The sequence below is a fragment of the Nicotiana tabacum genome, chromosome 6 (genome assembly GCF_000715075.1).
Source record: "Nicotiana tabacum cultivar K326 chromosome 6, ASM71507v2, whole genome shotgun sequence".
Classification (NCBI taxonomy): Eukaryota; Viridiplantae; Streptophyta; class Magnoliopsida; order Solanales; family Solanaceae; genus Nicotiana; species Nicotiana tabacum.
The window spans coordinates 189620473-189633995 of NC_134085.1; the positions used below are offsets into that span (position 1 = coordinate 189620473).

The window sequence follows — 13523 nt, forward strand, 5'->3', positions numbered from 1 at the left end:
ACCCCATTAGAGTTTCTAGTTTTTACTGCCAAAGAGAAGAAAACTAGTCTAATATCATCGTGAAATTGCAACTACAAAACCTGGTTCTCAAAACCATACGCATTTCTCCTTTGCAATTGCAATGTAGCTACACATTACTAACATTATCACACGCAATCTAGCGACATAAGTAAATTCACATAAATTTAAAGAAGTTCCAGTTGATCCAAAACTGAATTCCAAGTGTTGCAATCTACATACAGATGACATAACGTGCCACCATCTCACCACATAGAAGTGACATTGCTTCTTGCAATGAGAATGTCCCTTCCCCAACGCTTGAAATTCCTCGTTCTACATCAAACTAGGATCTCAAAACTAGGATTTCATTCTCAAAAATGAGGCTCAGTTCTCAACGTCTCAAAATACAAAATAGATAGACGGGGAAGAGATTTTAAATGATGCACTGAAGTAGCCAGTGCAATCTGTACCATAAATATAAAAAGCATAAAGTTATTAACCCTCTAAATCAAAGTCGAAAAATTGAACCAATCCTAATCAGACCACCATTTTTACACCTCACCTAACGTTACATTATATACACCAGACAAAGCAACCAATCAGCAGAGTTCCCCCAGCACCACATTTTCCACAACGGTGATCACACCCTGTTATTGTACAAAAAAGATTCAACTCGAGAACCCAGACTGGGCTGCTAAAAATCAGAATTCCTACAGAACAAATCCTCATAGTTCACTACTCTGGCCTTTCCGGTCAATGGAGCATCATTCAACCGATGCTTGGTATAATAGAACGGTGGGCAGGTCGTACTGAGCTATTTAATGCTTCATTTATCCTACTGAACACTATTTTCAGGGGGACACAAGCTACTGCAGGGCCTTTAAGCTTCTCTACTACAGGTTTCTTCTCTTTATTTTGTTGGTGAGAACCAGTTAAGGAAGACAATTTTCTAATCTTCTTTGAAAGGAGGCCGTTTTTCCTCGTCTTGGGTGACTTAGTTGGTGAACCACGAGGTTGCACCATGTGATGCCTAGTCGATATCCTGGCCGCCAAACTTGGCTTGGATTCATAATCCATATCCGCACCTTGCAAAGCTGAGTTGTTCTCACTGTGATCCTCATCCAAGTCATAGCTGCTGCTATAGCACTCAGATCCACTGACTAGCAGATTATCACAAAAGCCATCATCCAAGACTTCAACTGTGAGAGGGTGACCTATGATAGGCTGACCATTCAATTTGCTCATTAGAGAAATATATGGAACATGCTGTGGACGATAGCTGGCTTTGACCTCAAGATTAACATCATACAGTGAAGAATCAGCTATGTGGTGCCTAAGAGAAAAATCTGATGACTCATACTTGGGGTTAACTGTATATCGAGACTGGCGATAGGGTAGCAACCTCTGGGGAGCTAGCAGCTCAGCTGTTGGCCCCTTCATACGAGCCTCTCTGAGAGAAACATTCCTGCCCCAACCTCGCAACTCATCCACTATGGATCTTGTTTCGGACTGAGGCGTAGTTGTTGCTGATTTCGACTTTAAACGATATGTCAAACTCTCTGAAGCATGGGAACCGCCAGTATTATAGCAACCAACTTTACGACCTGGAGAAAGAGGGAATGCATCAAGATCCATAGCAGTCAAATATACATTTGATTCATCTTTTAAGTCTCTGTGTTTTACAGAATCTTTCTTTGTAATCTTACTTGTCTGCCTCGAATTCCTCTTTCCTTTCAACTGCCACTTTGAAGTTCCTTTCTCCATCCTCTGGCTAAAACATTGGAAATCGTCACTACCAGAACTAGTAGAGTCTGAGTCATCAAGCTCCTCACTCCCAAACGACATAGCTTCAACTTGGCTGCCCTGGCTAGGCTGTGCCCCAACACCACCTTTAGCCTTCTGAGATGTACAAGACATTATAGGAGACAAGCCTGTGTGGAGAAATAAAGAACATCAGCATACACAAATAACAAGAACAACAATCCAATGGGGAAAAGGCAGACATAGATAGATCAGACAGCAGAAGAGCAACCATGTTAAATCAGAAATAAAAAACCGGAAAAAGGAACAATAAACAGCGGAAGAAAAGCTTTTTTAACATAACTTCAGAAATCATTGGTGAAAAAGCTACTAGAAACCCATAACGTTGATAAGAGAAGAAATTGAAAACAAATTCACGTACAAAGAAGTGTCATGACAAGTTCTCCCACTGAAAAGGTATCCTCAATACAAATCAAAAGAAAAAAATATTTTTTTTGGGAACAGTTGCATTAGAAGATAAGTTCTTAATCCAAGTTCGACAATGAGAGTTTAGAAATTTTTCTAGAGTGAGATCTAAGAAGTCCAAGACGTGCGGAGGCTGGTGTATCAGGTTTTGTATATAACACATTAGAGTGTCATGAGAAAACATGAGACAGAAATGGGTGCTTCTACTAATTAATCTGCCGAACTCAGCCACAAACCCCAACATGAAGTAGAGAAGAAAACTGGAAGTATGAGAGAGTCCCACTCTAAGTTAAAACTCTTATAATGCAAACCAACTGCGAAGTTAAGAGGAATGATTCACCAAAACTACCACACCCAAAATCTACCACTTCAAATCACTTAAACTAAGTCGTGTCTTATGCCAAAGAACAAAGGCCAATGGGGCTTCCATGAGACCTGGAGCACATTAGTTTTGGGTCTTCCATAACCAAAGGGAAGGGAAATCCTATTGCATATAAACCTTCTAAACCATATTATGCAGTATGCACAGACGTTATCCACCCTAAGATTCCATGGTTCTAAACCTCGTTTTTTAACAATTAATGTATCAGTTGACAAATATATTTATTGTTTAGTATCGTCCACTTAAAGACAGACCCATTGGAATCGAGGCACACGTCTTAGAACCTTCACGCCTACACTATAGCACCACCTAAGCTTGCCAAATGGACAACCTAGCTTTAACTAAGTGCTAAGCGGACCTCAAATGAGCCTTTGATAACACTGCTACTCCAATGAAATTTTAAACAGTACAATGCAAAGAAATTTCTGCTACTGCACATGAATACCTGCAGAATGCTTCTCTTCTGTAACTAAAGGCACATCAAACAACCTGTCAGAAGAGCCATTCTCAGACAACCCCAAAATGCTGGAAATTTCACTCTCTTTCTGTTTGCATTTAACAAGGGAAGAATCATGAGCGTAGCCAAATACATTCAATGGTTTCCCATTCCCACAAGTAACTGAGATATTATCTGTGTCGTTATTGAGTACAGCCGGGGAACTTTTCCCTGACTCTATAGATTGTAACCCATGAACTTTGCTTTCAGACACCCCTGCGAGAGTAGAGCCAGTTGGACTAGGAAGTTGTTCACACATTATAGGAACAGACACCATTGCTGTACTCTCCAAAACCTTTGTCAAGGGTCGGCGACGGTTCTTTCTCTTTAAAAAATCATGAACATGTGCCACCTGAGATCTCTTCCTTTTCAGAGATGACACCACACCCATCCCCAGGTCATCAAGTCCTTTCATGCGCTTACTTCCCTCAGTTCCATCATCCTCTGAGTCATTTGGTGTTCTCCTCCGTCTCCCACACACAGGTTGCTCATTAGAAGCAATTACATGATTTGGCGCCTCAAATGATACACCAGATTGAGATAATTCTTGAGCAGAATTTGAATTATCTTCTGAACTAGTGAGTTCCTCATCTAAATCCTTACCATCTTCATGAGGATTAGATGAAGTATGTGAGTCTTCCATGGTATGATGCTCTCCATCTTCTTTATCTATTCTTGAGAAAAAATTTGGATGGTCTTTCCCGAGACGAGCATTTTCAATCTCTAGAGCATGAATAATGGCATCCTCTCTTCGAGCATATTTGACAGCCTTTCTTGAAGAGTTAGCAGCAGCAGCCTTAGCTTTCTCAATACATTCATCATACTCCCCACAACGAAAGGCTTTCACCCGTTTAGATTTTTCAAGATTATACCAGTCCCTGAAACAGCAGCAATTACTAGACCTTTTTATCAAGAATCGAGGAAAAAGGAAAAGGAAAATATTCACTTCCACAGTTGGTACACTCCTTAAAAAGGGAGGGCAAAAATGGAACGAGAAAGAAAAAAACAAGTCCATACAAAAGAAAACAAAGATGACAAATACTGCTATAAGAGAAAGTAAAACACATGAGTGAAAAGGAACACCATATATCTGAACTGCGGAAGTATTAGCAGGTTAAAAGATAGCAAGGAAACTAATGTCAACTTTTCTTGGCAGCCCAATAATTAGCAAGGAAAGTAATGTCTCCGTAACCGGGAAAAACGGGTGCAACTACAAAAAGGACTAAGATGCTTTTAGTATCCAACAAGAACTTTGAGCCACTTGAACCAGTTTTAATTTGCGAGGAACATGTAGAACTGGATTCTGCAACAGAAACAATCAGGAGTAAAATGGCTCTGAATGACTTCTTACTGAGGTAGAACCGCAATTAGGGAACATATAGTAATCTTAGCTATCTTGATAACTCAACTTTTACCAATAGAAGGAAGACTCCCCATATGAATGCTAGTCTGGTTGGAAAGTTGATAAAGCCGTCAGAGAGGAAAGACCGGGAAGCACCTCCTGCTCAAAACTTCCCCATATTCTTTTCTTTTGAAAAAGATGATCCCTGCTTGTATCTTTTGGGGTGTCTGGACAAGAATCACAGATGTTTTGATGGGATATCAACTCAAACACACACACTTAAGTCTAGATGTCTCCTTTGGTTATTTAGTTGGCAGTGTTTATCCCCTGTAGATCCCCTTTACGCATTTTTATGGCACTAATATATCATCTCCTATTGCTTTTTTGAGCCGAGGGTCTCCTGGAAACAGTCTCTCTACCCTTCGGGGTAGGGGTAAGGTCTGCGTACATATTACCCTCCCCAGACCCCACTTGTGAGATTATACTGGGTCGTTATTGTTGTTGTTGTTGTTTTGCTTTAGCCTAGTATTTTTTCTTTTCTTTTTTTGGGTATCAAAGCTTACTCTTTCCCTCTCTCTTGTACTTCTTGCATCTTCTTGATGCCTTTTTCTATAAAACTCATTACTTCATCAAAAAAATAAGGAAGATTCCCCATATTGCCAAATAAGATCCTGCACGTCACATACAGATATGACAAAACGCTTACAACACTAGCAAAAGTCAAGAATCAACATTGTTACTTGACAATAGCCAATAAACACCTGAAAACCTAGATCGCACGGTTTACATTAAACTTTTCAAAGCCAAAAACTGTTGTACGTACCACATAAATGGCACAAGCAGTATAGACCAGTTCACAGCAAAGAAAGTACCATAAGAAAGCTAAATTGAAATACTAAAACATTAAGTAATAGAAGCAGATGGAGTTACCTAACATTCCAAAAGTCTGAACGCCTCTCCACAAGAATCAGTAAGACCTAACCGTAAGTTATTCTGTAGGTTTCATATTTTAATTGTCAGAAGTAGTTCCCACAATTTCTTGTTTCACGACATGGTAATTAGGTTCGTTAGCTTAGTTCTATTATAGGTGGAAAGCATTATGGGAGATTTGCAATATATATAGACGATGTGAATATCTCACATAATGATATTATTCAAGTTATAACATCTTTATGTTCCGTGCATTATGTGTATAATTTCTTTACATCATCATGTCAAGCCTATATAACATGAAATTCCCCATAGTAAACCTAGTTTGATTTTAACCTAGAAAATATAGTAAATAACCTAACATAACCAGTTAAGATACGCTGTAATTTAAATACGTTTTACACTGATTATAAATGAACTCCAAAGCCAAATTATACACTGACAATAATTTAAACTATCACTATTATTCCTGCTCTTTTGTTTATGATTTGGCTTCATAGGCCATAGCTGGCCTAGTCTACGATTTGAAAAATTGAAATTACAAAATTTATTATTTAAGCTCATGAAATTCTTTTTCCACAAAGACAATATAACCAATTAAAAAAAAAGAGTTAACGACACGGCTTTCGGGGAATAAATATATAAATGTAATTTGCTCGTGGATATCCTAATCATCATACTTTATTTAATTTTATAACCACCAACATATATTTTAAGTCATCATCTACATTGGTTAATTTAAAAATAAATGTGCACTAAACACTCTGATTCCAGCACAAATGCTTCAAAGACATGAGCACAAATATAAATATACGAGATGTCAAAAACTAAATGCAACATTTAAAAGAACCATTCTGAAACAAATACCTTAGTTCAATTCATGGCAAAATAAATACGACTCACTAGACAATAAAACATAAACAGAAAATATCAAAATAGTATTATATACTTACTAAATAAACTCATTTGTTCATGTTTTACTAAGTTGCTTTTATTTCTTGTTCATGCTTTACTAAATTGCTTTTATTTCTTGTTCATGCTTTACGAAATTGCTTTTATTTCATAACACGTTATCAGCACGAGTCTCTAACCAATTGTCTATATATATATATATATATATATATATATATATATATATATATATATATCTACAAAAAATTTCCTACATCCAGAAAGATTACAATTAGAAGTCATACATATCATCACATGGTTAAATGTAAAGAGAAACTACATATGGTAAGTAATGAAATGTAAGAAGGTATGATTATCTTATACTTGTCATTCCTTTAAAATCTTATATGCACACAACTTCGTACTACACCTGTATTGCATAAGCACATATTAATATTACATCTTTTATATCACATGAATGGAATAAAATTTTCGAAGTTCTATATGTTAAAATCATAGTAGCAGTTAATTGTTGATATGATGCATGTCATGGTAACCAAGGATATTTTATATAAATTGTCTTATGCATATTTATGTGTTAACTATCTTCAATCTGTCCTGCCGCTTTTAACATTTTCTTTTACTTGGATGAATATTTTTTTTTCCTTTTGGATTTTTACACTTGCATATAGTACCAAAAAAAAGGAATAAAAAATAAAATAAAATTGGTCATACTGATTAAAAGCATAAATCATCTTGAAGAAAACAAGAAATACTTCACATCTTTATCTAGGTTGATTAATTACTTCTTTGAAGTTTGGAAAACAAACCAACTATTGAGAAAGTATACTTCATAATTTATGGTCGTATCATTTGAAAACAAACAATGATTAGTATGACTACTAGAAGAGGTATTTTTGAGTATCCATGACCTACTTGATGTTTGCTACTGATTTACCATTTTTAAGTATTTTATATGAATGATGCACAAGCTACAACTGGTAAGTTGTTACATATAATGTCACTTTTCAGGTAATATAAATGCTGAATTTATGTATTTAGTACTATATATGTGTTGTTACTTATATGATGTACTTTTGATAAATTTATTCACTAATTGTTTGGTTGAATTGAGTGAATGAAAGTCATGGCGTTAAATCAAATCCAATAGGTAGGGTATACCCCGAAAACAACAATATTTTTTAGAGAGACTCAATAAATATTAAGACAATGATTTTATGATCCTTTTAAACTCTAATAGAATTTAGAAGAAATATTCTGACTACAAACAATTGTATTTCATATAGATGCTACAAATAATTAATAAAGCTTTACGCTGATTTGAGATTTGTACACTTATTTAAGAAAGCAAATTTAATTTGCTAAGTTGCAAATTAGTTGTGTATAACTTTCTTGGCATGTGATTGAAATTAAGGCTTGAGAATGAATCTCAATATTGTTTAGCCTATTATGCCATTAATTGAGGATAAGACATCGGGATCAAGTCCTGATGCTCCATAATGATAAGAGTTGGGTTTGAGTCCCAATTTATTATGGCCTAACATGCCTTTATATTGGTAAGACATTGGGTTTGAGTCCCAATGTACCATATTGATGATATAATGATGACTAAAGAAAAATAATAAATTTTTCATGAAAAGACATAAAAATTGTCCCACTTGATTTGCTCCATTCTTGTAGTGAATGTGAAGGCAATGCTTACCATCAAATTGGTATGAAAATAATAAAGCATGTCGCTGATTATGATTCATTCCTTGAAGAGAATGTGACGTGTGATAAGCATTGAGAATGCAAACTCATTCCTAAAGTTGAATGTGGCAATATGTGATAAAAGCAATGAATAAAGACATGCAATTCATGATTATATGAATATCACACAACTCACCTCTAAGGGAGGTTTGAGTAAAATAAAGAGAATAAATATTATTGTGTGGTTACATGAATATGTCATTGGTCGTGTGTCACACCTCCTTTTTCCGCCCTCGCGGGGGTACAGGAGTTTTTTCCAATTAAAGGACAGTCGAAACGAGATTTATTTCTTTATTTCAGAGTCGCCACTTGGGAGATTTAGGGTGTCCCAAGTCACCTATTTTAATCCCGAATCGAGGAAAAGAATGACTCTGTATTACAGTCTGCGCACCAGAAATCCGAATAAGGAATTCTGTTAACCCGGGAGAAGGTGTTAGGCATTCCCGAGTTCCGTGGTTCTAGCACGGTCGCTTAACTGTTATATTCGGCTTGATTATCTAATATAATACGTATTATAAACTTATGTGCAAATTTTATCCCTTAGCCGCTTTTATTATTCTTTTTATTTATTGTTATTATTTTACGAAAAATTGCAACATTGTGAAAACGTATTTCAAATCACGTCGCAATCAATTGCACCCGTGGTTATCGACACATTTCGACTCCGTTGAGATTTAGATTTGGGTTACATAAATGCACACCCGTATTTAAGGAAATAACATTATTAAATATGCGCCTAGAGCGACTAGCGTGTCATTATTTTGGGTAGGGCCGTAAAATTTGCTAAAACGGCTCCTCCCTAATTCTAAGCAATTAACTGTACATTTATTGAGGGCCCCGAAATCTATACATTTCATTAAGCGAGGCTCATCTCATTTATTTTAAATGGACAAATCTTAAAGCGACTACATTTTTTCTATAAAAATTAGTCTCTAAAATAAAGAAAGAAAAATCCTAATTAATTACTAGCTTTTATAATTTTAAGAAAACATGACATGCTAATTGCTTGGTTAATACAAATATTGATGAAAAAAAGGAATTTTACTCTTAATTTCGAAATTTTAAATAAAATAAAAATTCAACAACTAATATTCAAAATAAACAAATATAGCTAGATTAAAACTCAGCATTGTTATTTTTTAAAAAAAAATTATTGAGATTAATTATTCACAATCATTTGAAACTAGATTTAACCATAATTACTAAAGCTTATTAGAAAGTTTATTAGACTTAAATGTTCTTCTAATCTTGCTTAAGCTCAAGTCATGCCTTAATGCCTAATTTACAATGTTTAATTTAAATTCATGTTTTAACTAAATTTAGCTACTTGTTCATGATCAACCTACAATCTTGAAGCCTTCATAGCTAGTGAATTAACCTGTTTTGCCGAACTGATTTATTACAGACTAACTTATGATATTATTTCTTATTCCAGCTATTATTTAGTAATTCATGAAATAGCTTAAATACAATCAACAAAAGAAACAAAGAAAAAAAACGAAATTAAAACTTCAAATTTTCATTCTTCATATGTATTCATGCTTCATATTTCGGATTACAATAACCAGCTTTTCAGTTGTGTACATGATATTGGAAGCAAAAGAAAATGAATATGAGAATCAGCAGCAGCAGTAAAATCAGTACAACACAGCAACCATAGCCCAGCAACAGTAACAAACCAGTGGAGTAGTAATCCAAAAAAAAACAAAATCTTCCAGCTTTGATGAAACAACAATTAATTCTGATTTCAAACAACAAAAGAAAGCAGAATATTTTTTTAGTTTTTTTTTATTTTGAAAGCTTAAATATTTTTCGGAATTTTCTATCTATTAAATGTTCAGCCATTTTCTCTCTCTTATTTTCAGATTTGTTTCTCTCTCTCTCTCTCGTATCTGTGTATTTTTTCTCTATCCCCCTGTCTATATTTTTTGATTTCAAGACCTCACATATATAACCCATCCCATAAACCTTTCAATTAATTAAAATTCATACTTTTCTCTACCCAACCCATTATCTTTCCACTCATCCCCATTACATTAAATAAACATATCACACCACCCCATTTCATTTTGTCCCCCATGCTTCATTTAAAATAATGCAAGATTCCCTTTTAAATTAAATCTTGTCCCCCCTTTATATTAAATAATCATATCACAACCCACCCCATTTCATTTTGTCCCCCATGCTTCAAATAAACAATTACAAAATGTACAATTCCTAAACTACCCCTTCCGACCTTACTGAAATTACCAAACTACCCCTGAACGTATTACAAATTTACCAAACTACCCATCAGCTATAACACATCAATTAATCAAACTTAACCAAAATATAGACAATATGATCAATTTCTAACAATGTTCAAACAACAATATGAACACGGATGAACATCATAACAACAATATCACATGAACATGATTTTAACAACATTTCAACAACAAATCACATGAACACAAATTGAACAACCAAGAACAACTAAAATTTGATTGAACAATATTTTTAGCAACAACAAACCTATTTTTCGGATTTAAACAACAACAATCAAACAAGTATATTTAGATTCTTAAATTCAATAATATTGAACTTAAAATCAACTCTAACAACATTACAACAAACAATTCTTATATTAAACTTTAAACAAGATTATGAGACCAATTCAAGAAATAATCACAAATGATAAACAAGAAATAAGAAAATCAAACTATACAAATTTCGGATTCAAGATCAATCAAATAAAGTATGAACATGAATGAAAAGATTCAACCACAATAACAAACTTTATTCAAATTTCGAATTGAACTTAAACAAAACAAATAAACATATTCAAATCACTAATCTTCAAATAATCAATTAATCTTTCTTAATTAAATCCAACAAAAAAAATATAACAAAGATACATGATCATGAATGAAATCTATATTAAACAAACAACGGATTCAAGCGATTTAAACTAAATCTAACAATATTAAACCTAAACTAACAATTCCTTTTTTTTTTGCAAAAATTAAATTAACATGAAATAAACTGAAAATCAATTAATTAAATTTTCATTTGAATCTGAAAATTAAACCAACCAAACATATAAACAAACTAAAAAAAAATTATTTCAATGATGAACAAACAAAACAAGAATTGAATCATTTATCGATTTTGGATCCGAAAAATATCAAACAAATTACGGGCAAAAAATGAAACTCAAAAACCCACTAACCGGATCGAAACAATGACGAACTTGAACGGCAACAAATCTGCCCGGAAACAAATATCGCACCAAAATCATTTGACGCCGAAGACGATCACGAACGGACAAACGAAGAGCTTGAAGGAGAGGTAGCAGACAACCGTGAAAGCGATGCCGGACGGGGCAGAAACAATGCAAAACGTGAGCAGCAGTAGATGCTGGACGAAGCAGTCACGCAGCATCATGAAGTGAGGAAGAAGAAGAAGCAACGATCAACGTGAACTTGAAGAAGAAGAAACACTCGCGATCTTGAAGAAGAAGAAGAAACACGGGCGGCGGGTGTGTGTGTGTTGTGTTGCCGTGGTTGTGTGTGTGTATGTGAAGGAGAAGAGGTGGGGGAAGGGCAGCCATGGATGGGGTGTTTGGATGCTTGAAGAAGAAGAAGAAAAGAGAGAAAGAGAAGGGGGGGGGGGGGATGAGAGAGAGGGATTTTTTAGGGTTTTCTTCCTTTTCTTTTTTTTGTTTTGTTTTGTTTTGCTTTGTTTTTTTTTTTGAAATGCAAGATAGGGGGTGTTGGGTTATGGACCGGGTTGACCCGGTTTGAAATGGACTGGGTCGTTTGGGAAGATTGGGCCATTTTTTGGGCCTGTGGCTTGAAATCGAAGAAGAGGCCCAATTCCGACTTTCTTTATATTTTCGCTCTCTTTTCTTCTTTTTATTTCTCTAAAACTAAATTATAAAAATACTTAAATTATTATTAAGAACTAAATTAAGTTATAAAAGCGCAAATTAACTTCCAATAACAATTAACGCACAATTAAGTAATAATTAAGCATAAAATTGTATATTTGGACATTAAATGCTAAAAATGCAAACGATGCCTATTTTTGTAAATTTTTATTTTTTTGTAAACAAACTTAATTACTAACAAATTATAGAATTAAATCCTACATACAAAATGCGATATATTTTTGTATTTTTTATTAATTTAGCAAATAAACATGCACAGACAAATACAAATAATTATTCAAAATATCACAAAATATCACAAAATTGCACACCAAGGAAAATTATTTTATTTTTGAATTTTTGGGGAGTAATTCTCATATTGGGCAAAAATCACGTGCTTACAGCTGCCCCTCTTTGCCCGGAGACACGAAGGGTTTTCGTGCAAAGATAAAGCGAGCGATTTTTGCCTATCCGAGTACTCCGTTGAAGCATTTTTTGAAAAAGATTTGACCGAACCTTTGCTTCAAAGGTTTCCTACATATCCTGGGCTAAACAAGAATCAGGTCAATGTAGTTCGAGAAATTTTTGGTAGCTGGGACTACCGTTGGACTGCATTGTTACTGTTGTTGCATGCTATTACTACTGCTTACCGATCTCCTTGTTACACCTTGCTTAAAAGAAAACAAGAAGCTAGGCTATACTGCAATTTTTCTTGTTGCCTTGCTTTCTTGTCTGCTTGCATTTTTTCCGGTGCTTTTCTTCCGATGCTTTTCTTCCTTTCGACACATGCACTTGAGTTTTTGCTGGGACCTCTTATTGCAACCTTCTGCTTCCTGATGCTGGGGATTTTTATTGTTTTCTGTTGGGGATTCCTGTTGTAACCCTCTGTTTTATTGTCCTGTGACTTGATCTTGAAATGTATGCCTCTGTTCGATGGGCGGGCTCCCAACTTTAATACTTGAAAATTAATGTTGAATGTGTTCCTCTGTTATATGGGCGGGCTCCCAACTTCAACACTTGAAATGAAAAGACTGAAATGTATGCCTCTGTTATCTGGGCGGGCTCCCAACTTCAACGCTTGAAATATAAAGACTGAAATGTATTCCTCTGTTCTATGGGCGGGCTCCCAACTTCAACACTTGAAATAAAAAGACTGAATGTATGCCTCTGCTATCTGGGCGGGCTCCCAACTTCAACGCTTGGAATGTAAAGACTGAAATATATGCCTCTATTATCTGGGCGGGCTCCCAACTTCAATGCTTGAAATGAAAAGACTGAAATGTATGCCTCTGTTCTATGGGCGGGCTCCCAACTTCAACTCCTGAAATGTAATATCTCTATTCTCCAGGCAGACTTCTGACTTTTAAAATTTAAACTATGTGTCTCTGTTCTTCAGGCGGACTCCTTACATCAAACTTGAAAAGTATGTCTCTGTTCTCCAGGCGGACTCCTGACTTTTAAAATTTAAGCTGTATGTCTCCGTTCTTCAGGCGGACTCCTGACGTCAAACTTGAAAAGTACGTCTCTGTTCTCCAGGCGGACTCCTGATTGCTAAATTTGAAATGAATGTCTCTAT

At 35.1% G+C, this 13523-nt stretch overlaps 1 protein-coding gene across 2 annotated transcripts; it reads right to left on the bottom strand.

Annotated features, from left to right (window-relative positions):
- Window positions 1-347: 347 nt before the first annotated feature.
- On the bottom strand, window positions 348-4193 carry LOC142182181 (uncharacterized protein At1g51745-like). 2 transcript variants are annotated; one of them, XM_075256206.1, is made up of 3 exons: window positions 3054-4185; window positions 1707-1931; window positions 348-1604 (listed from the first exon to the last, which is right to left on the bottom strand). In XM_075256206.1, the coding sequence occupies exons 1-3, from the start codon at window positions 4117-4119 to the stop codon at window positions 769-771; spliced, it is 2127 nt and encodes a 708-aa protein (XP_075112307.1). In that variant the 5' UTR covers window positions 4120-4185; the 3' UTR covers window positions 348-768. The 2 variants fall into 2 exon arrangements, with proteins under 2 accessions (XP_075112307.1, XP_075112306.1); XM_075256205.1 differs by having other exon boundaries at window positions 348-1931; window positions 3054-4193.
- Window positions 4194-13523: the final 9330 nt, after the last annotated feature.